We start from the raw sequence: 22,830 nt of genomic DNA, 5'->3' as shown, positions 1-22,830 counted from the left end.
CGGAGTCAGAACCGGACTGGGAATCCACATCAGACCCAATGTCCTCCTCCAAAGAGGGGAATTGGGAGGAGAGCAGCTTGAGCGCTGCGGAGGGACCTGGAGAACCAGACGAAGAGCCAGACAGAGTCCTCTTTCTAGGGCGGCTGGCTGATTTGTCTCCCTGTGGTTCAGGGTCAGGTGCGGCCGACTCGCCATGGAAGACGGCCGGAGCACTGGTGGCTGAAGGAGGCTGTGGAAGACGTTCAAGCGCCTGGACCAGGGACTGAGATACCTTAGTCAAATCAGAGACCAACTGCGAGATAGCAATGGCCCACTCAGGGGGAGGGAGAGCGCCCCCATCCCGAGAATCAGAAGCTTCCTGCGGGGCAGACATGGCAGGAGGACTGCAGGACTGGCAGAGAGGTGACGATTGGCCTACAGACCACTTTATCTTACAACGAGCACAGGAGAAGTGAGTTATGGTAGGTTTGGTAAAGAAGGCTCCAGAAGAGTTGGACATAAGGATATTCTGCAGCGCTATACTACAGAAAAGGCTAAAGGGCCTACAGTGGTATGGATAATACCAAGGAGGGGCCAATATAGCGTCGCAATCCTACCGCACCGCAGAGCAGAGTTGTCCGTGTGCCCCAACACACGATGTCTCCTGTGCACGGAGCTGCTGAAGCAGGAAGTGCCAGCAGAGAAGAAGGGGCGGTGCTGTACTGAGAGGAATAAGCCAAGGCTCCTGATAGGGCTGCACTGAAAGGGAAGGGTGTGCCCGGGATGTAAAAACCCCTCTGAGTGGAGGAGGAAAAGAGCACCGAAAAAGGAGGGGGCGTGGCCTATCGGAGGGGGCGTGGCCGTCCGCAGCGCTGAAAGTGAAAGTAAAAAACGCCCGTGACTGTGTGAAAGCACTGTACATTTAGACAGGGAAATACTGCTGCGGGGGAGCGGCTGCTGAAGCGCTGGTACCTGCATGTTCCGGTTCCACAGGTAGAGGGAGAGAGGATCGACCAGGGGCCCGATGAGAGGGGTCGCTGGAACAGAATCCTTCGTCCAGAAGACGGCCTCGACCCCAAAACAAGGGGGAGGGTCACCGCTGGTGACCACCGTCTTCCTCTCAGCCCTCTCCGAGGAGAGGGGTGAGGGGGACTGTTTGGCAAGGACCGCCACCATAAAGACCCTGGAGCACCTGGGAGGGTGACAGGGGATAATGTCCTGCCGGCGGTCTGAGAGCTGCGATGCGGACGACACCACACTGCTCGCTCAGCCGCCCTCCTGGGGAGGCAGGGTGGAAGATTGCACCCTGAATCCCTGAATGCTGTATCTGAAAAAGAAAAGCCAAAATGTTAATAAAAACAACCAAACCTGTAAAGGAATTAAGATTAGCAGCGGATCTGAAGATCCAGGTCCGCCTCCTACAGACACTAAGCACAAACTGAGGTGCTTGGTGCCTGTCGGTGGGTGTATACTGCCAGGAGGAGCTACGCCTTTTTCCTTTTTTGCATAATGTCAGCCTCCTAGCAGCAGCATACACCAATGGTTGTCCTGTGTCCCCCAATGAAGCGATAAAGAAAGGGGAATTTTTATCCCTATAACAATGAAGCAGCAGGTAAGATGCCCGACCGCTGCTAATCCTTCTCTAAGGGGGTACCAGATTTAAGAGAACCTGTCACCTCCCAAGGCATTTGTAACTAAAAGAGCCACATTGTGCAGCACCAATGCTGCATTCTGACAAGGTGGCCCTTTTAGTTATTGTTCGTTGCACTGCAGAAATAATCGCTTTTGAATTTGGTCCCTCGTGCCTTCAAATCGTCCGGGGGGGGGGGGGGGGGGGGGGGGGGGGGGGGGCAGGTCTTTCCCTTCTCATTCAGACAACACAGCCGTCACTCTGCGAGAGGGGCGCCGTCTCCTCGGCGTTATTCAGTTGTCCAGGCGCCTGCCTTGGGCATGCGCAGTTCGCGCTGCCCGACAACTAACATCACTTGATGTCTTGTTTACTGCGCCTGCATGCACGCGCGGCCTGAGATCAAGTGATGTCAGTGGTCGGGCAGTCACCATTTAGGGTATGTGCACACGTCCGGATTTCTTGCAGAAATTTCCTGAAGAAAACCGGAAATTTTCTGCAAGAAATCCGCATATTTTTTTTGCGTTTTTTTTTAGCATTCTGCAAGCGTAATTAGCTTGCAGAATGCTAAAGTTTTCCAAGCGATCTGTAGCATCGCTTGGAAAACTGACTGACAAGTTGGTCACACTTTGACAAGTGTGACCAACTTTTTACTATAGATGCTGCTTATGCAGCATCTATAGTAAAAGATAGAATGTTTGAAAATAATAAAAAAAAATAAAAAAATGGTTATACTCACCCTCTGCAGACAGCCGATCTCAGCGGCGTCCGTTCCTATAGATGCCGGTTCAGGACCTTCGATGACGTCGCGGCTTGTGATCGGTCGCGTGAGTCACATGAGCGGTCACGCGACCAATCACAAGACAGCGACGTCACCACAGGTCCTGAACCACACCATCTATAGGAACGGAAGAGAGAGCATGCACCGGAGAGGCGGGAACACTTCAGGGGCCATCAGAGGGTGAGTATAGGACTATTTTTTATTTTAATTCTTTTTTTTTTTTACCAATTATATGGTGCCCAGTCCGTGGAGGAGAGTCTCCTCTCCTCCACCCTGGGTACCAACCGCACATAATCTGCCTACTTCCCGCATGGTGTGCACAGCCCCGTGCGGGAAGTAAGCAGATCAATGCACTCCTAGGTGTGCGGAATCCCCGCAATTCCGCATTTTTAATGAACATGTTGCTTTTTTTTCCGCGGAAGAAAATGCAACATTTGCACAAAAAATGCGGAATACCCTGTAAATAATAGGAGGCATATGTTAGCGTTTTTTTCGCGTTTTTATCACGTTTTTATACCGAAAAAAAACGTGAAAAATCCTGAACGTGTGCACATGGCGTTAGACTCCAACAATGAACACAGCATGTATATTATGTTTCTAATAAAAAGAGCTAAGTATATTATGTGCCTAACAAAAACAGCCATTATTAGTCATTTTGCCATCAGATTTCTTTCGACAATCTTTAACAGGTAGATAAGATGCCATCCACTACTTGTAATGGAGCTTATTGTCTGATATGCTAGACAAAGACAAAACTGCTCAAGCCTTAGATAAGACCTGACCACAATATTAACAGACTGGTTTTCATTGTATAATACCTTATCTTATTGCCCAGACCACGCTCAAAGTCCCAGTCTGTCTTTTCATGGCAATCTTCCCACTCCCGTAAGAGCTCATAGAAAATATCCCTGAAATATAAATGGATCAATTATTAATAGCAATGAGACAAAAATACATTGCACTGCTTCTAGAGTTTTAGCGACACATGGGGAATATAAATCACTCACAATAAAAAGGAAAGATAGATCATCAGCAGGTAAAAAAACAAAATCACAGGTTTTTGAAGTGCATGAAAAAAATAAAATTACCTCTGCTTCTTAAAGATATGAAATGACCGATCACTTGGAAAATTAGAACGGTTATCAGTTTCTGGCTGGAAAGACACTGAATGCAGAGTTGATGGAAGCAGAAGAGATACCTTGAGAAAGGAATAATAGACATCTCTATAAGGTGTTACACAATGCAGGAGAAATAAAAAAAGGGAACAAATATGTAGTCAACCTGCATCATGAAAAGTGGGCTAGACCTCCTCAACCCTCAGCTAGATTCACACATCCATGTGTCACAGTCTGAGCATGGACAGCGGTGCATGAGGAGGCCGTGGGTCTCCCGATTCTTACTCAGCAGCCTTATGCATGCCTAAGAGGCTGCCAAGTTTTGGTCAGGGAACCAGCAAAAAGTCGGTGCATCACGGTCCTTCTAGTTAGGCTATCTGCACGTCAGGATTTCTTGCAGAAATTTCCTGAACAAAACCGGACATTTTCTGCAAGAAATCTGCATGCATTTTTTTTCGCATTTGACGTATTTTTTTGCGCGTTTTTTTTCGGAGCTTCCCAATGCATTAAAATAGCGGGAAAAACGCAAAAAATCTGGAAAATTAATGAACATGCTGCGGTTTTTTACCACGATGTGTTTTTTTCAAGGAAAAAAAATGCATCATGTGCACAAAAATTGCAGAATGCATTAAAAATGATGGGATGCTTATGCATGCGTTTAAGCGGTTTTCCCGCGAAAAAACGGCCGAAAAAACGTGAAAAATCCTGAACGTGTGCACATAGCCTTAGAGTTGAGTGAATCTATTCACTGGTCCAGCGGTCAGGTCAGTGCTTCCATGGCAACAGATGTGAGGCTGTTCTTAGGGCTCAGGTCAAGCGAGTACCTGAGTACTAAGAATCAATTCACTCATCTCTACTTTTGGCATATTACGGAAACAATATAGGGACCTATTAACTAATCTGCGATGGCATTACATACATGTGTATGTAATGTATGTAAATAAAAAAAGATATCTGTCTGCCAAACGAGTTTAGCAGACAGCCGTTTAATGTGTATCAAAATGTAGATTAATTTCTCCTTTACCTTTCCTTTACTGGTTCTGTGTACTTCTTGGAGCCGCTCTTGCAAGGTAGAAGAAAATGCCCCAATACGTTCATTCTCTGCTAGGAGCTTTAACATACTTTTATCCAAAAGGGAAAGAACGCTGCAGAAGCACAGACACAACTGTTACCATGATGTGCTTACACCTTAACTTTCTACAGTCTTTCTAGGTGATGCAAGTCTGAGATTCCTGCATATACAACATGCCTAGTACATCTAAAATCCTCCAAAAGTAAGCGCAATTAGCAATTTTCCTAATATATTAGAAAAATTAAATTAATCATTATGGGAACTACACCTCCCTACTGCAAAAACATTAGGTGGATAAGGCTACGTTGAAATTTGCGTTGTTGGGCGCAGCGTCGCCGACGGATACCGACGCATGCGTCATGCGCCCCCATCTTTAACATGGGGGGGCGCATGGGCATGCGCCGGTATGCGTTATCTAGCGTTGTCTGACGCATGCGTCATTTGGGCGCAACAGTCCGGGCGCAGCCGACGCTACATGATGCAGTTTTTCTGCGGCCAAATTCATGTAAACGTTGAACGCATGCGTCAAAAAGAGGGATTTTTGTGTACTCAACGTAAAATCCTTTTCTCCGAGCCAATCATTGGGGGACACAGACCGTGGGTGTTATGCTGCTTGCCACTAGGAGGACACTAAGTGATACAAAGAAAGTTAGCTCCTCCCCTGCAGTATACACCCTCCTGCTGGCTCTCAGCTAACCAGTTCGGTGCAAAAAGCAGTAGGAGATCAGTAACAACATATTAGCTTACAGCATGTCATATTATATATGAGAGTATAGCATATCAGATTATAAAAACAAGCATAAGCCAATACCAGGGTGGGAGCTGTGTCCCCCAATGATTGGCTTGGAGAAAAGGATTTTACGGTGAGTACACAAAAATCCCTCTTTCTCCTTCGCCTCATTGGGAGACACAGACCGTGGGATGTACCAAAGCAGTCCCTGGGTGGGGACAACATCAGATCAGGCCCTGTGTAACCGCTACTTACAAGTGCGCCACCGCGGCCTGCAGAGTCCGCCTGCCCAGACTCACATCTGTGGAAGCCTGGGAATTATAATGCTTGAAGAATGCATGCGGACTGGACGAATCCGCAAGCTTGCAGGCGTGTCTTGTCGACGCCTGGTGCCTAGAACCCACGATAGACGGAGATAGGCTGACATCTAACACGGAAGGACTCCTGGATGGTGAAAGGAATACACCAGGCTAAATGGCCGATGAAGACGGCTAAACCCTTCCTGTAAACGTCAGGAAGCCTTCCTCTTACTGTCAGGAAGCCCAAGATACAGTGTCCAACCTTCGGAAGGACGCCGTCCTCGAGACATACCTACTCAGAGCACTCGCTTCGTCCGGAATATGGGGAACTCATTCCATTTTGTGGACTGGTGCTGAAAGAGATGAGGGAAGAACTATGCCCTCATAACAGTGGTAATACAATACCACCTTGGTAACAAGGGACGGGGAAGGCCTGAGGACAACCTTGCCTTGAAGGAAATAAGGGAAAAAAAAGTCTGAAAGGACCCGTTAGCACCGAAGACTCGTCAGGATGAGGATATCGCCGAGAAAAAAGGGGCGACCTTCCCTAATAGAATAGATCCCAATGATCTAACGGCATGCGATAGGGAAGAACTACAAGTGAAAACTTCCTGCGAGGTGGTCCCTACTTGCAGTTTTGTTGCAGAAAGGCAGAAAGCTACCAGCTCCGCAAGCAAACAAACTGACGTGGTCAGTGCGGATTTCCGAGGATCACTGGGGCCCTTTCTGCTTCTGAAAAACTTTCGGAAGTAGTGAACGGGGAGTTGTGGAAACTGGTACCACGGAAGAACCAGAGCATGCAGTGCGATGGCTCTTGGATCTCGAGGCCGAACGACAAACTCGAGTACACAGGCGATCAGTCAGGACGCCATCCGAACTACAGCTGGAGAGCTCCAGTGAAGGCAGGTCTGATGGAAGACTTCCAGGTGAAGTTCCCACTCACTTGAGGCGAAACCCTGACGGCTGAATATGTTCGCAGCCCAGAGTTATACTCCTGGGATATGTACTGCCGAGATCACCGAGTGATAGATCTCGGCCCATGTGAGAATGTGAGGTACCTTGGCCATGGTGCCTGAACGTGGGTACCTGCTAGATGATTGACGTATGGCACAGCCGTGGCATTGTCTAATTGAATTCAGATGGGTTGATCCGCCATAAGGCAGTGGACCTACTGTAGGACTACCTTTTGGATCTCCAGAGCAATGATCGGGAGAAGAGGACTGGCATTGGAAGTTGCTAGTAACCATTGAACCGGGAGAAAGGCCCTGGATGAAGAAGGAGCTCAGAGACTATCGTCTGAAAGTCTGCTTGACTTGCTGAAAACTAACGGAGCGAAGGAAACTGCTTCCATTGTTGTCTCCATTTTTTCCTCAGAACCCTCCCAGCAAATCGAATGAAATGAGGGGATGAGTGAGCAAGTGCGCGAGCTCCCTGTTGAAGGACCATGACCTTGTCTGGAGGGAGATATACCACCCTTCTGGAAGAGTACCGGATCATCCTCAAAAAGGATATCTGCTGGGATGGAAATGAGAAGTTGTCTAAGTCTAGTCACCAGCCCAGGTGAGAGGGTATCGCAAGTGATATAGACGACTTAGCGTAGTCCTGCAAGGGCAGGTAAACAGTCGGCCAAACAGGGCAGGACGACCACGCCTCTAGGTGCAAGAGGAACATGACAGCCGCCATGACCCTTGCGAACACTCTGGGTGCGGTAGCAAGGCCGAAGGACAAGGTCGTGACTTAAATGCTGTTCACGAATAGAAAAGCGAAGGAATTTTTGAAGAGGGTAAGCATCCCAAATGTCGATGGATGCCAGAAACTGCACCTTTTTCTGTTGAAGTAATGGCTGAGCGGAGGAACTCCATTCGAAGAAGAACCTTGTGAAAGGTTGTTAGAAGTTTGAGGTCCGGGTTCGGTCCTACTTCTCGTTCCTCTTTTAGGAACCAAGATCCCTTAGATCTAGACTGTCCCGGACAACCCTTTCACTGTTGGTCGGGGCTGTAGGAACGTACGATCCTTCGTTAGTCTCCCGCTCAAAAGATTTGATTGACCAGCTGTACTGTCTTCAGGAAAGGGTTACTGGTGTGAATCAAAGTAGTTAAGATCTCCAGGCAGGAGACCGTTGCTCTAGCAATCCATGCGGCGGCTAGGGAGGGTAGAGGGCTGGACCCGTAGCCGCAAAACGGAACAAACCAGATTTGCTATTTGACAGATCGTGGCATTTTTAATTGATGACACATTGGGCAGGGATACTGGTAGGTAAACCACAGGAGATTGTACCCGGTTAATCTGCCAAGTGGCAGAATGCGCGGCTGCTTCCAGCAGGTCATTGCAGAGTTAAAAATTAGGAACCCTCGATCCACCATCCTCTTAACAGGGAAGTGGAGAGGGAACATCCGCCTTCTTGCATCTTCTGTTAAATAGTGGTGATGCAGAGGGGGTTGCTCAGACGCCCGAAAAGGGTGCCTATGTACATCCACAGAGTTCAGGTCTCAGGGTGGACAGGACAGGTTGTCTGGCGTTAGGCCTGGATGCAGAAGAGGATACCTGGAGGCGACACTCCATGTGCCCGTCTGTTGATGGTGTGGGGAGATCGGCGCCCTTTAAAGGGCCTGTCGCCCTTAAAAATCAGACCAGGCATGGCGCCCCATGTAGAGGCTTCTGTCCAGTGAATCGCATATCCGGACTGGATGACAAATGCTCTACGAGGGAGTTTAGTCTCCTTATGAGGGACACTGTGTAGTCTAGAGCAGGACCGGAGTCCTCGTCAATGTACAGAGATTGGATGATGATATAAATAGGCGAGTCATCCTTTACTGAAACTCTGGCAAGTCCAGGTCCAAGGCAATATCCGATCCGTGTTCAGAGTCTTGTTGTCAGCAAATCCTTGGAGAGAGATCATGAAATGAGAACTTCCGTTTTGTAGATGCCTGTACATTTCTAGAAGACTCGCGGCCCCTGCTAGCCGACGACGGATCCCATGTAGGAGAGGGACCATGTATATCGGTCCTGCGAGCACTCCGAGCCACGGAGGGATCACGGAGGGATTCAATTTCTTGGTCAGAAAAACCATGGGTTGCGGCAGTGACGAAGTCCACTGAGGGAACTAGTTACACTGGGATAAACTGGGATCAGCGGCAGAGGGCTCCTCATTTATGACCAGCTTCGGATTGGTCATGTGCCTTTAAGACCAGGGAATACTGGTCGTGTGCCTTTAAGACCAGGGAATACTGGTCGTGTGCCTTTAAGACCAGGGAATACTGGTCGTGTGCCTTTAAGACCAGGGAATACTGGTCGTGTGCCTTTAAGACCAGGGAATACTGGTCATGTGCCTTTAAGACCAGGAATACTGGTCATGCGGGTTTAGGTAAAATCACGCAGCGAGCGAGAAGCGCCAATTCAGGGGGGGCAGAGCCACAGGCACGACGTGGGCGGAGCCTCGAGACTTCCATGAATAGGCCCAAGCCGGGGCCTAAATTTCTGCAGCCGGCGCCAGCGTAGAAATGAGGGGCGTTGCTCGAAAAAATTGAGCGCTTCCGTGCCAGGCGAAAAGCGCCAGGAAAAAAGGCAGAGCTGCCTTAGGGCGCCACAGTGCGCTTCCGGGGTGCGGCCTAAACATCGGCCGAAGCCGGGGGCTAAATTTTGTAGCCGGCTGGAGCGTTACCTCAGGGAGGTGGGCGACAGGGAAGCCTGAGACTGCCTGTGAATATCCCGCTGCAGAAGCCCATCGCTGGCAGGATCCACTCACCAACGGTGCGCGTCCCGGCATGGAGCCGCCGCGGATGTCGGGTATTGCAGCGTGGACGGTGCAGGGATAGAGGGATAAACCTCAATCCATCATCCCTTTTGTTAGGGAGGTGGAGAGGAACCGTCCGCCTCCTTGTGCCATCCGCTTTCACAGTGGTGGGACAGTGGGGGCTGCTCGGACGCCATAGAAAGGGGCCTCTGTACATCCACGGAGTTCAGCCCCCGGGTGGACAGGGCCAGTCGTCCAGCATTAGGCCTGGCTGCAGGAGAGGATACATGGAGGAGACACTCCATGTGGTCGCCTGCTGCTGGTGTGGGGAGATCGGGACCGTGAAGGCACCGTCGCCCCTGAAGTAAGCTGGGCGGGGTTCCGGCGGTTGGCGGGGATTTCAACTGCGGCCTAGTCCGGCTGAAAAAGCCGGGGACTAAATTTATGGAGCCTGCCGGTGGAGCGCGTCGGCGGGCCGCGACGTAGCGCCGAATGATTGCCGCTGGCGTCCGGCCAGCGGCACCTCTCCCCAGGGACCAGGACCGCACCTTCCACGCAGGCAGCGTGAGGAAGGAAACTACTCACCACCACCAAATAGAGATGCAGCCTCTATTGCGAGGGAATAAGCTCAATCGATCCTCCCTTGGCCGGGGAATAGAGAGTCTCTGTCCATCTTCATATGTGCCTGCCGCAGGGGACTTATGGCTGTGCCTGCCGCAGGGGACTTACGGCTACTGGGGGACTACATGACGCCAACAGGTGAGGGCTTAATTGTGGAGGAGCCCGGGAGATGCACATAAGAGGTATACTCTATGTGCTCGCCATCTTACAGGGGGGAGATCGGGACCGTATAGGAACCGTCGCCCTAGAGTAGATTAGGCGTGCCCCAGTTGTCGCAGGAAAGGTACGGGGAGGTATACTCGCCGTGCTTGCCTGTTGATGGTTCGGGGGAGAGCGGACCCTAGAAAGGAATCCGTCGCCCCCTTCACTCCGTTAATTAAAAAACAAAAATTTACAGAAAATAAAAATAAAAAATGTTGGGGTCTGAAAACAGACCCAAGTGCCTCCTACAGACACTAAGCAAGAACTGGTTAGCTGAGAGCCAGCAGGAGGGTGTATACTGCAGGGGAGGAGCTAACTTTCTTTGTATCACTTAGTGTCCTCCTAGTGGCAAGCAGCATAACACCCACGGTCTGTATCCCCCAATGAGGCGAAGGAGAAAATGCTGCGTTGTGTATGCGTTTTGCGTTGCGTCGGCGACATTGCGCCCAACAAAGCAAATGTGAACGTAGACTAAGCCGTCATCAGAAATGATAGTCTGATAAGGGTGCTTCAGTATAGGACTCAACAATTGAGACAGACTTGCATTGTTTGTTAATTAGATGTATAAGACCCACAATCATTATAGGCTTTATTCGCACTATTGCTATAGCTTTTGTTCAAAATACAACCATGAAAACTTCACAGACGCCATGTTGAACATCCTGACAATCTATATGATCTTCATATGGAACTTTCACGTTTTTTGTTTTTTTTTCAAAAGCAAGAGTAATACTGCAGATAACATTCATTCTTCTCAGCAATAATACCAGAAAACCCCAAAGCATCAGCAAAAAAGTATGACCAGAGCTTTAATTAGTATAGGTGAATTAAATAAGTATCCCATCATGAAACATACGAGGTAACTATGGCTAAACAGAAAAAGCATCATACTTAAACTGCAAGTCCAGGACCAGAACAGCAAAATACACACAATTGTGTACACTCAGAAAGTGCTTCTGTTCCACAGCATCTGAAAAATAAGGGGAAAATATATTGCCGAGGTATGTATGTATTTCATGAAGGCCTGATACATATCATCAACAGAATGGGGATGGGATAGGCTGTGTTTTATTATACTTTTAAAATTCAATAAAAAAAAAAAAATGTAAAAAAAATACACTTGTCAGGCGGTATTTAAACAGCAAGCAGCAAGTCTCACATAAGAAAACAGAAGGCAACAATGACGCTGTGATTTTTTTATCCTATACTGTATCATTTTAAAGTAAAATTTTGATGAAAAAATAAAGCAAAAAAATACCTACTAATCTCACACTAAGGCTAGGTTCACATTGCGTTAACAGCAGCCCGTTCAACACATGCGTTAACAGGCTGCTGTTAACGCAAGTGCCAACTTGCCATCGCGGTAGCGCAGATAGAGCTAGCAGATGCTCTATCTGCGCTAGCAGTGACGGACCCGGAAACGCTGCAGCCAGCTTCCCAGGGTCCATCACTCAATGACGGCACATCGCTAGCGCACGCCCATTGTGTGAACCCAGCCTTACTTATAATGAAGTGTAATGTTACATGATTTCTACTATGACAGCCTGGTAGCTTCAATCAAACTACTGCCACTCCCATAATAATGAAGTGCTAAGGGTAACTAAGGTTTTCCAGGATTTAGACAAATTTCCGGCCTAACTGCATGTGACTGCAGATTGCTGAATTGTGGCAGTGTGCAAATGCCACACTGTTATGATTTCCCTGGATAGAACGAGTGGACGGTAAAAAGACAACATGGTATGATTAGGTTAGATGCGATCACCTGGCAACTAGATAGTCCTGTGCTTCGCTCAATATAACATTAATAAAGTTAGAATTATACAGCACATGCAGTAACTGCAAGAAGTAAGTCTACAGCCAGAAAATCCCCTTGAATGCTTGTATATAAGGGTATGTGCACACGTCCGGATTTCTTGCAGAAATTTCCTGAAGAAAACCGGAAATTTTCTGCAAGAAATCCGCATTTTTTTTTTTTTGCTTTTTTTTAGCATTTTGCAAGTGTAATTAGCTTGCAGAATGCTAAAGTTTTCCAAGCGATCTGTAGCATCGCTTGGAAAACTGACTGACAGGTTGGTCACACTTGTCAAACATACTGTTTGACAAGTGTGACCAACTTTTTACTATAGATGCAGCCTATGCAGCATCTATAGTAAAAGATAGAATGTTTAAAAATAATAAAAAAAATAAAAAAATGGTTATACTCACCCTCTGCAGCCTCCGTTCCTATAGATGCCGGTGTGGTTCAGGGCCTTCGGTGACGTCACGGCTTGTGATTGGTCGCGAGCGGTCACATGAGCGGTCACGCGACCAATCACAAGACAGTGACGTCACCGCAGGTCCTGAACCACACCATCTATAGGAACAGAAGCGGCAGCATGCAGCGGTGAGAGGCGGGAACACTCCGGGGACATCGAAGGTGAGTATATGACTTTTTTTATTTTAATTCTTTTTTTTCGACCAATTATATGGTGCCCAGTGCGTGGAGGAGAGTCTCCTTTCCTCCACCCTGGGTACCAACCGCACATAATCTGCTTACTTCCCGCATGGTGTGCACATCCCCGTGCGGGAAGTAAGCAGATCAATGCACTCCTAGGTGTGCGGAATCCCCGCAATTCCGCATTTTTAATGAACATGTTGCTTTTTTTTCCGCAATGCGATTTTTTCGCGGAAAAAATCGCAACATTTGCACAAAAAATGCGGAATACACTGTAAATAATAGGAGGCATAAATTAGCGTTTTTTTCGCGCTTTTATCACGTTTTTATAACGAAAAAACGCGAAAAATCCTGAACGTGTGCACATGGCCTAACACCTACAGGATGCTTATATATACACTGCTCGGATTACAATGTACGCCATACACTGGAGTCCTATACCTTTGATTCCTCGAGTGATCTCCAGCACACATTTAGTGTCTTCAATACCAGATGGTCCCCTGGATGTCAGCAATTGCAGAATAAAAAAGAACTCCAAAAATATATTAGGCACCAAATTTTCTGTAGAAAAAAAAAGATAGGCGATAAAAAAAAAAAAAGGGAAAAAATTTGAATTATTAATAATGTTATCTCTCTGGAACATTTTTTTTTACACAGGCCGATAATTTGGGAAAGCTTTCTTATAAGCCATTGTTCCTGATTATTAGGCTGACTAAATAGCGGTAGCAATAACCCAATAAACAAGAAATACACATCAGGTGTAATCATTTTTAAGCTGGCATTGCTCTCAGCAGCACATCGTCTTCATTAAATGGGACATGTGCTGCAGAGAACAATGACCGTCTGTGCATATGGAAATGTATCATCAGGCTATTAAACAACATGTTTCATGTACCCCACTGGCAGACATTCATCGTTCGCAGTCAGAAAGTAGAAAAGAGGTTTTCTGAGTCCTCGAGAAGTTACTCTCGCTGCAGGACATGTTAAAAAAAAAAAAAATTAAAAAAACAACAAAACAACATACCACAAATATTCGCCTGTCAGATTACATAGGTGCTGATCAAATCTACTGCGGCTCCGCAGGAGTTTATTTTCCTGAAGCAATAACTTGATGTATGTTCATGTGATCACTGAAGAAAGTCTCATGGATGTACAGTATGCCAACACGACAGAAAAATGAAGAGGGGCATGGACCACTGCAGCATTGAGCCAGAGATGGCAACAGACATACCAAGCGAGTCATTTTAGTTTTTTTTAAAGGGAACCCGTCACCCCCAAAATCGAAGGTGAGCTAAGCCCACCAGCATCAAGGGACTTATCTACAGCATTCTGGAATGCTGTAGATAAGCCCCGATGTATCCTGAAAGATGAGAAAAAGAGGTTAGATTATACTCACCCAGGGGCGGTCCCGGTCCGGTTCTGGTCCGATGGGCATCACAGTCCGGTCCCTCCCATTTTCTTACGATGACGACTTCTTCTTGTATTCACGCTGTGGCTCTGGCGCAGGCGTACTTTGTCTGCCCTGTTGAGGGCAGAGCAAAGTTACTGCAGTGCGCAGGCCCTCTCTGACCTTTCCCGGCACCTGCGCACTGCAGTACTTTGCTCTGCCCGTTAATTAACGGCATTAAGGCTTCTTTCACACTTCCGTCAGTACAGGGCCGTCACATAGCGTCGGCGCAACGTACCAACGGACAGTGGTGATTTTTTGCACAACGTGGGCAGCGGATGCAGTGTTTCAATGCATCCGCTGCCCATTATGAAGTCCCAGGGAGGAGGAGGTGGAGTTCCGGCAGCGCCTGCGCAGTTCAAAATGCAGGACCCGACGTATGAAAAAACCTTCCCTTAAACGTTTTTTCGCTACGACGGTCCGCCAAATACCGACGCATCCAGTGCACGACGTATGGAACGTGTGTCCATACGTCGCGATGCGTTGGTAATACAAGTCTATGGAGAAAAAAAACGCATCCTGCGGGCAACTTTGCAGGATGCGTTTTTTCTCCAAAACGACGCATTGCGACGGAGGCCAAATTATGTAAGTGTGAAAGTAGCCTAAGAAAGAATAAGACGACTGTATAACTCAGACAGGGAACGGAACGCAACGCAATGCACGGACTGACCGGCAACTCTCCTGTTTAAAGGATAGGGATGAGAAGGCCATGCAAGGCAGGATGGGGATGAGAAGGCCATGCAAGGCAGGATGGGGATGAGGAGGCCATGCAAGGCAGGATGGGGATGAGGAGGCCATGCAAGGCAGGATGGGGATGAGGAGGCCATGCAAGGCAGGATGGGGATGAGGAGGCCATGCAAGGCAGGATGGGGATGAGGAGGCCATGCAAGGCAGGATGGGGATGAGGAGGCCATGCAAGGCAGGATGGGGATGAGGAGGCCATGCAAGGCAGGATGGGGATGAGGAGGCCATGCAAGGCAGGATGGGGATGAGGAGGCCATGCAAGGCAGGATGGGGATGAGGAGGCCATGCAAGGCAGGATGGGGATGAGGAGGCCATGCAAGGCAGGATGGGGATGAGGAGGCCATGCAAGGCAGGATGGGGATGAGGAGGCCATGCAAGGCAGGATGGGGATGAGGAGGCCATGCAAGGCAGGATGGGGATGAGGAGGCCATGCAAGGCAGGATGGGGATGAGGAGGCCATGCAAGGCAGGATGGGGATGAGGAGGCCATGCAAGGCAGGATGGGGATGAGGAGGCCATGCAAGGCAGGATGGGGATGAGGAGGCCATGCAAGGCAGGATGGGGATGAGGAGGCCATGCAAGGCAGGATGGGGATGAGGAGGCCATGCAAGGCAGGATGGGGATGAGGAGGCCATGCAAGGCAGGATGGGGATGAGGAGGGCATGCAAGGCAGGATGGGGATGAGGAGGGCATGCAAGGCAGGATGGGGATGAGGAGGCCATGCAAGGCAGGATGGGGATGAGGAGGCCATGCAAGGCAGGATGGGGATGAGGAGGCCATGCAAGGCAGGATGGGGATGAGGAGGCCATGCAAGGCAGGATGGGGATGAGGAGGCCATGCAAGGCAGGATGGGGATGAGGAGGCCATGCAAGGCAGGATGGGGATGAGGAGGCCATGCAAGGCAGGATGGGGATGAGGAGGCCATGCAAGGCAGGATGGGGATGAGGGGGCCATGCAAGGCAGGATGGAGATGAGGAGGCCATGCAAGGCAGGATGGGGATGAGGGGGCCATGCAAGGCAGGATGGGGATGAGGGGGCCATACAAGGCAGGATGGGGATGAAGGGCCATGCAAGGCAGGATAGGGATGAGGGGGCCATGCAAGGCAGGATAGGGATGAGGGGGCCATGCAAGGCAGGATAGGGATGAGGGGGACATGCAAGGCAGGATAGGGATGAGGGGGCCATGCAAGGCAGGATAGGGATGAGGGGGCCATGCAAGGCAGGATAGGGATGAGGGGGCCATGCAAGGCAGGATAGGGAGGGAGGTATGCATACCAGGAGGTGGATGAGGGAGCCATGCATACCAGGATAGGGATGTGGGGGCCATGCATACCAGAATAGGGATGAGGGAACCATGCATACCAGTTTGAGCATTGTGTTGCGATCCCCATCTGAGTTAAACAGCAGTCTTACTCTTCCCATTGGTGGTACATCGTTGATAGGCTAGAAAGCAGGCCTCACACTTCAGAAAGCTGGTTATGTCAGCAGTTATCTCCATTACTTCAAGAGAAATTGTTATGGCAGCAGCAAAAGGGCAATAACTGCTACCCGAAAACTCAGACGCTTGCTGGTGAAGAAAGATGTGTAGTTTATCACCACTTTATAATTCTGTGCTTATGGGAGTTACAAAAGACGCCTGGGCCATTTTTCTATATGTTCCCTGCTTGGCAGATTGGGAATCGGGGGACAGACTGTCTCAATATGGGTGCAATGGAACCTGCATCTACAATAAGGGTGAAACAGGACCTGCATCTATGAGAAATTCATGGCATATTCTGTCGTTATGCCATAATGGTCTGTCATGGAAATATATCTTTACGTTACAGAAATTGGGTAAGAAAACAAATGGTAATGGTATGAAGAGAAGAGTACCTGTAATGCAAGCGGAATAAAGCTCAGCAATGACCTTCAGATGGTTTTTACTGGACACTTTGTCAGGATCGGCAGATGACATAATATCGGTAGAAACACTTAGGTTTCTGCTGTAACTCTGTTTGGTCGGAGTGACTGGATCTAATACAACTGGAGATGAAGTTTGCTGCAGTAGTTTATGCCTAGGATATTAAAAGGAGGGAAAAAAATTGTTAAGATTATAAAACTAGCTATTTAATGCTTGAAAAATGCCACCCATTCCTTTGCTTACCAGTCCAGAGGGCAGTCTCCCTCAATGACTGAAAGCCTTCCACACACAAGCTGGCTTACACTAATCATCACCGCAGCACACAGGACTCCTGAGTCCAGAAGTCAGATCCTCACAGTCACGCATTAACAGTCTATCCTAATCATACTAATTATAATGAAACGTTATATTGAATTATAACAAAAAATATTTTAACAATTTGCTCAGCTCTCACGCTCTATGACTTGCTGCCTGGAGATTGGTCTTGATACTCCATATTCAGTGTGATAGATTCCAATAAGCATAATTGTCAGACCAATCTCTTAGTTTAAGTGAATCCTTTATGGAAATCATACAGTGCCGCTACCTTTCTTTGCGCAGTATCTCCCGCTCTTCGCATAAGCTTCCAGTATAAGGGGTGCAGACACCTTCCTGAACGCTGGTAAACACGTCCATTCCTGCACGACTGTGCCCCATATTGGATGGTGCGATCGGAGTGGAGGTAAAACAAAGCTGTGACTTGTTATGCACGTCATTGATTGGTGTAGGATTGATTCTTCGTGAAGGTTTTGGTTTACTGATCAAAGCAAAAAAATGTCAATGTTAAACTTAAGACTCATATTACGTAAAAGAAATCTGTCACCAGGTTTTTACTACCTAATTTGAGAATAGCATGATGTACGGCAAGAGACTCATTCCAGAAATGTCACTTAGGCTACGTTCACATTTGCGTTGTTGTGTGTTGCGTCGGCGACGCATCGCACAACGCATGCAAAACGCATTGTTTTGTGACGCATGCGGTCCTTTTTTTGCTTGATTTTGGACGCACAAAAAATGCAACTTGATGCGTCCTCTGCGCCCTGACGCGTGCGCCGCAGTTACGCATGCGTCACAAAACGCAAGTGCAACGCATGTCCATGTGCCCCCATGTTAAATATAGGGGCGCATGTCGCATGCGTCGCCGCAGCGGCGCCCGACCTTGCGTCGCACAACGCTAATGTGAACATAGCCTTATTGGGCTGTTTGATGCAGTTTTGACAAAATCACTGCTTTATCAGCAGGAAATCATTAGAGGACTAGTAAACCTGCTGTCAAGGAGTCTGACCCCACCCCCACCGATTGACAGCTTCACACACAAAGATGCCAATGTTGTGGGTGGAGTTATACAGGCTCAAAATTCAGAAAGCTGTCAGATCTACAGCAGAGAAAACAGGGATTTTATCTAAACTGCAGTATGCAGGACAGTAAGTGACACATTGCTGGAATCAGGGCCTCTGTCTCAACATCAAGTTGCTCTCAGATGGGGAAGCAAAAACATGATGACAGTTTCCCTTTCATCCTAAGAAAACATCTAATCAGGCATCCAGAGAAAGAGGAAACAGTGGATTACTCTTGCTACACACAGGCCAGTTACTGTAATCTCACATACCTGAGTACAATATACACTGCTCAAAAAATAAAGGGAACGCAAAAAAAATAACAAAGTCAATCACACCAGTGAAATCAACCTATCTAGTTATGAAACACCGATTGTGAATCAATTTCTCCTGCTGTTGTACAAATGGAACAGACAACAGGTTGAAATGATAGTTAATTAGCAAGACAACCCCCTATAAAGGAGTGGGTCTGCAGACGGTGACCAGGGACCATTTCTCACTCAGTTTTTGGCTGTTTGGGTTGCTTTTGCATTTTATAATTGATCTCACCCCTAAAGGTACATTAGCATGAGGCAGGGTCTACTGTACAACGCACAGAAATAGTTCAGGAAGTGGAGCTCATCCAGGATGGCACATCAATGCGAGCTGTGGCAAGAAGTGTAGCCGAGTCTGTTAATATAGTGTCCAGAGCACAGTGAAGATACCAGGAGACAGGCCAGTACACCAGGAGATGTGAAGGGTGCCGTAGGAGAGCACCAACCCAGCAGTAGGACCGCTACCTCCTCCTTTGTGCAAGGAGAAACAGGAGGAGCAGCGCTAGAGCCCTGCAAAATGACCTTCAGCAGGCCACTAACATCCTTGTGTCTGTTTAAACTGTCAGAAACAGACTTCCTGAATGTGGTCGGAGGGCCCAATGTCCACAAATGGCTGTGGTGCTTACAGACCAATACTGTATAGGGCAATTGCCACAGAACACCAAGATTGGCAGATTCGACATTGGCGCCCTGTGCGCTTCAAAGATGAGAGCAGGTTCACACTGAGCACACATGACAGATGTGACAGAGTCTGGACACACAGTGGAGAACTTTCTGCTGCCTGCAACATCCTTCAGCATGACCGAAGTTTGGCAGTGGGTCAGCAACGGTGTGGGGAGGCATTTCTTTGGAGGACCACACAGCCCTCCATGTGCTCACCAGAGGTACCTTGGCTACCATTAGGTACCGGGATGAAATCCTCAGACCCATTGTGAGACCATGTGCTGGTACAATGGTCCTTGGGTTCCTTCTGATGCATGACAATGCTATGCCTTATGTTGCTGCAGTGTGTCAGCAGCTCCTGCATGATGAAGGCATTGATGTGGACTGACCTGCCCTTTCCACAGACCTGAATCCAATCAAGCATATCTTGAACATCATGTCTCGCTCCATCCACCAATGTCACATTGCGCCACAGAATGTCCAGGAGTTGACTGATACTTTAATCCAGGTCTGGGAGGAGATCCCTAAGGAGAACATCTGCCGCCTCATGAGGACCATGCCAAGGCATTGTAGGGAGATCATACATCACATGGAGGCCACACACACTACTGAGCATCATTTCTTTGTCTTGAGGCTTTTCCACTGAAGTTGAATCAGCCTGTAATTTGATTTTCCACTTTGATTATCATTCCAAATCCAAACCTCCATGGGATACTAATTTTGATTTACATTGAACATATTTATGTTTTTTTGTTCTCAGCGCATTCCACTATGTAATGAATAAAGATTTACAACTGTTATATTTCATTCAGTGATATCTAGGATGTGGTATTTTAGTGTTCCCTTTATTTTTTTGAGCAGTATCTAAAGTAGGCACTGTATAGTAGTAAATTAAGCAACAAAGCTTTGAAACCACAAGTAAAAATAGAAATCACATGGTGACTAAAATAATTTTGCATAACACCCCCTCATAGATCTACTCTACAAGGCAGGATGGATCATACACAAAACCATTTACAAGATACAGTGCTGCCATAATGGATGATTCCGTTAATTTGTATTAAAAATGTTACATAAATGAGGATGCAGCATCCACGTTACAAGGAATTATTCCCCAGTGAGTCGCAATAACCTATTTCAGCTTTCTTCCTACTGATGGTATGTTATGTATCCCTGTGTGGTTAACGATAGGTTGACATGAGCAAAGTGTGCATTTAATGGTCATGCAGTACGGCCAGGTACATTTACTTGCTTATACAGTGCCGTTAACCACACAGCGCTTTACAGAAATCATCATTGATCCCACTGGGGTTCACAACCTACATTTCCTATCAGTATGTCTTAGGAGTGTGGGAGGAAAGCAAACCCACGCAAACATGGGGAGAACATACAGGCGCTTCGCACAAAATTAGAATATCAAAAAGTTAATTTATTTCAGTTCTTCAATACAAAAAGTGAAACTCATATATAGTCATTACAAGCAGAGTGATCTATTTCAAGTGTTTATTTCTGTTAATGTTGATGATTATGGCTTACAGCCAATGAAAACCCAAAAGTCATGATCTCAGTAAATTAGAATACTTTATAACACCAGCTTAAAAAATGATATTAAAATACAAAATGTTGGCCTACTGAAATGTATGTTCAGTAAATGCACTCAATACTTGGACGGGGCTCCTTTTGAATCAATTACTGCATCAATGCAGCGTGGCATGGAGGCGATCAGCCTGTGGCACTGCTGAGGTGTTATGGAAGCCCAGGTTGCTTTGATAGCAGCCTTCAGCTCGTCTGCATTGATGGGTCTGGTGTCTCATCTTCCTCTTGACAATACCTTCTAGATTCTCTACGGGGTTAAGGTTAGGCGAATCCGCTGGCCAATCAAGTAGTGAAGCTGTTGTTTGTAAACCAGGTATTGATACTTTTGGCAGTGTGGACACGTGCCAAGTCATGCTAGAGTGTAAAATTTTAGTGATGAGCGAGTATACTCGCAGTTCGGGTTCTCCTGAGCACGCTTGGGTGGTCTGCGAGTATTTGTGATTGCTTGGAGATTTAGTTTTTGTTGACTCAGTTGAATGATTTACGGCTGCTAGCCAGCCTGAGTACATGTGGGGGTTGCCTGGCTGCTAGGGAATCCCCACATGTATTCAAGCTGTCCAGCAGACGCAAATCATGCAGATGAGGGGACGAAAACTAAATCTCCGAGCGCTAACAAATACTCAGAGATCACCGAAGCGTGCTAGGGGAAAACCCGAGCAACAAGTATACTCGCTCATCACTATTAAATTTCCATCTCCAAAAAGTTTGTCGGCAGAAGGAAGCATGACGTGCTCTAAAATTTCCTGGTAGACGGCTGCGCTGACTTTGGTCTTGATAAAACACAGTGGACCTACACCAGCAGATGACATGGCTCCCCAAACCATCACTGTGGAAACTTCACACTAGACCTCGGGCAGCTTGGATTGTGCCTCTCCACTCTTCCTCCAGACTCTGGGACCTTAATTTCCAAATGAAATTGAAATGCAAAAATATGATTTTTTATTTTTACGGCTCTACATTAGAAACTTCTGTTAAGCACTTGGGCGTTCAAAGAGCTCACCACACATCTAGATAAAGTTCCTTAGGGGGTCTACTTACCAAAATGGTGTCACTTGTGGGGGGTTTCCACTGTTTAGGCACATCATGGGCTCTCCAAACACGACATGGCGTGGCCTAACGCACGATATGAGAGGACGTGCGGCGGAGCTCTCCTGCCACAATCTCCCTTAATACCAGTACCTGAGGCGCTGCCGAACGCTGAAATAACTCTTGGGAGTGTGCACTGGTCCGGGGAGCAGCAGTGAGCGGTCTGGTGGAGAGGAGTCCTGCTTGAAGAGGAGGCAGAAAGAGCCGGCAGCGTCGGGAAGTTCCCAGGCCCAAGATGGCGCCAAGACTGCAGAGGCGGCGGCAAGGGCGAGCGCGACATTCCAAAGGAAGATGGAGGTGATCGCTCGGCTTGAACGCTTTGCGAGGTCAGAGGAGGCTGCTAATGGGAGGGCGGCGGCTTAAGGTGAGAGACCTGGATCAACACATGTCCCTGGGGAACAGCAGGGAGGAGGGTTCCAGTCGCAGAACAGCAAGGAGGAACAGAGATCCCCTGATGAGGCCACACGTGCTGACCAGCCACAGTCAGACATATCTACTATATAATTGTATAAAGGCTGAGTCACACAAAACGATATCGTTAAAACGTCACGCTTTTGGTGACGTAGCAACGATCCCGCTAACGATCTCGTTATGTGTGACAGCGACCAACGATCAGGCCCCTGCTGGGAGATCGTTGGTCGTTGGGGAATGATCAGGAACATTTTTTGGTCGCTGATCACCCGCTGTCATCGCTGGATCGGCGTGTGTGACGCCGATCCAGCGATGTGTTCACTTGTAACCAGGGTAAATATCGGGTTACTAAGCGCAGGGCCACGCTTAGTAACCCGATATTTACCCTGGTTACCATTGTAAAAGTTAAAAAAAAACACAGTACATACTCACATTCTGATGTCTGTCACGTCCCCCGGCGTCCACAGGGTTAAAACTGCTTTCGGCAGGAGCGCTGCTAATGCACGCGCTGCTAATGCACGCGCTGCTGCCGAGAGCTTCCCTGCACTGACTGTGTCAGCGTCGGCCGTAAAGCAGAGCACAGCGGTGACGTCACCGCTGTTACTGCCGGCGCTGACACATTGCACATTGCAGAGTTGCATGTGATTATTTTGCAATTTGAAAGGTTTTTACCTTCTCAAAAAAAAACAAAAAAAAAAACTT

General features: G+C 47.9%; 1 protein-coding gene across 3 annotated transcripts in view; it reads right to left on the bottom strand.

Annotated features, from left to right (window-relative positions):
• CDAN1 (codanin 1) overlaps positions 1-22,830 on the bottom strand; it is a 162,905-nt gene that overhangs the window by 135,771 nt on the left and 4,304 nt on the right. For all 3 annotated transcript variants that reach the window (XM_077261534.1, XM_077261543.1, XM_077261552.1), the window contains exons 3-9: positions 17,269-17,478; positions 16,655-16,836; positions 13,034-13,153; positions 11,050-11,128; positions 4,527-4,647; positions 3,476-3,585; positions 3,206-3,295 (exon numbers count right to left, since the gene is read on the bottom strand). In XM_077261534.1, the coding sequence (XP_077117649.1) occupies positions 3,206-3,295; positions 3,476-3,585; positions 4,527-4,647; positions 11,050-11,128; positions 13,034-13,153; positions 16,655-16,836; positions 17,269-17,478 (912 nt within the window). The remainder of the gene's footprint in view (positions 1-3,205; positions 3,296-3,475; positions 3,586-4,526; positions 4,648-11,049; positions 11,129-13,033; positions 13,154-16,654; positions 16,837-17,268; positions 17,479-22,830) is intronic.

Source organism: Ranitomeya variabilis, chromosome 1, assembly GCF_051348905.1.
Source record: "Ranitomeya variabilis isolate aRanVar5 chromosome 1, aRanVar5.hap1, whole genome shotgun sequence".
NCBI classification, from domain to species: domain Eukaryota; kingdom Metazoa; phylum Chordata; class Amphibia; order Anura; family Dendrobatidae; genus Ranitomeya; species Ranitomeya variabilis.
This window is presented reverse-complemented; position numbering and strand designations above follow the sequence as displayed.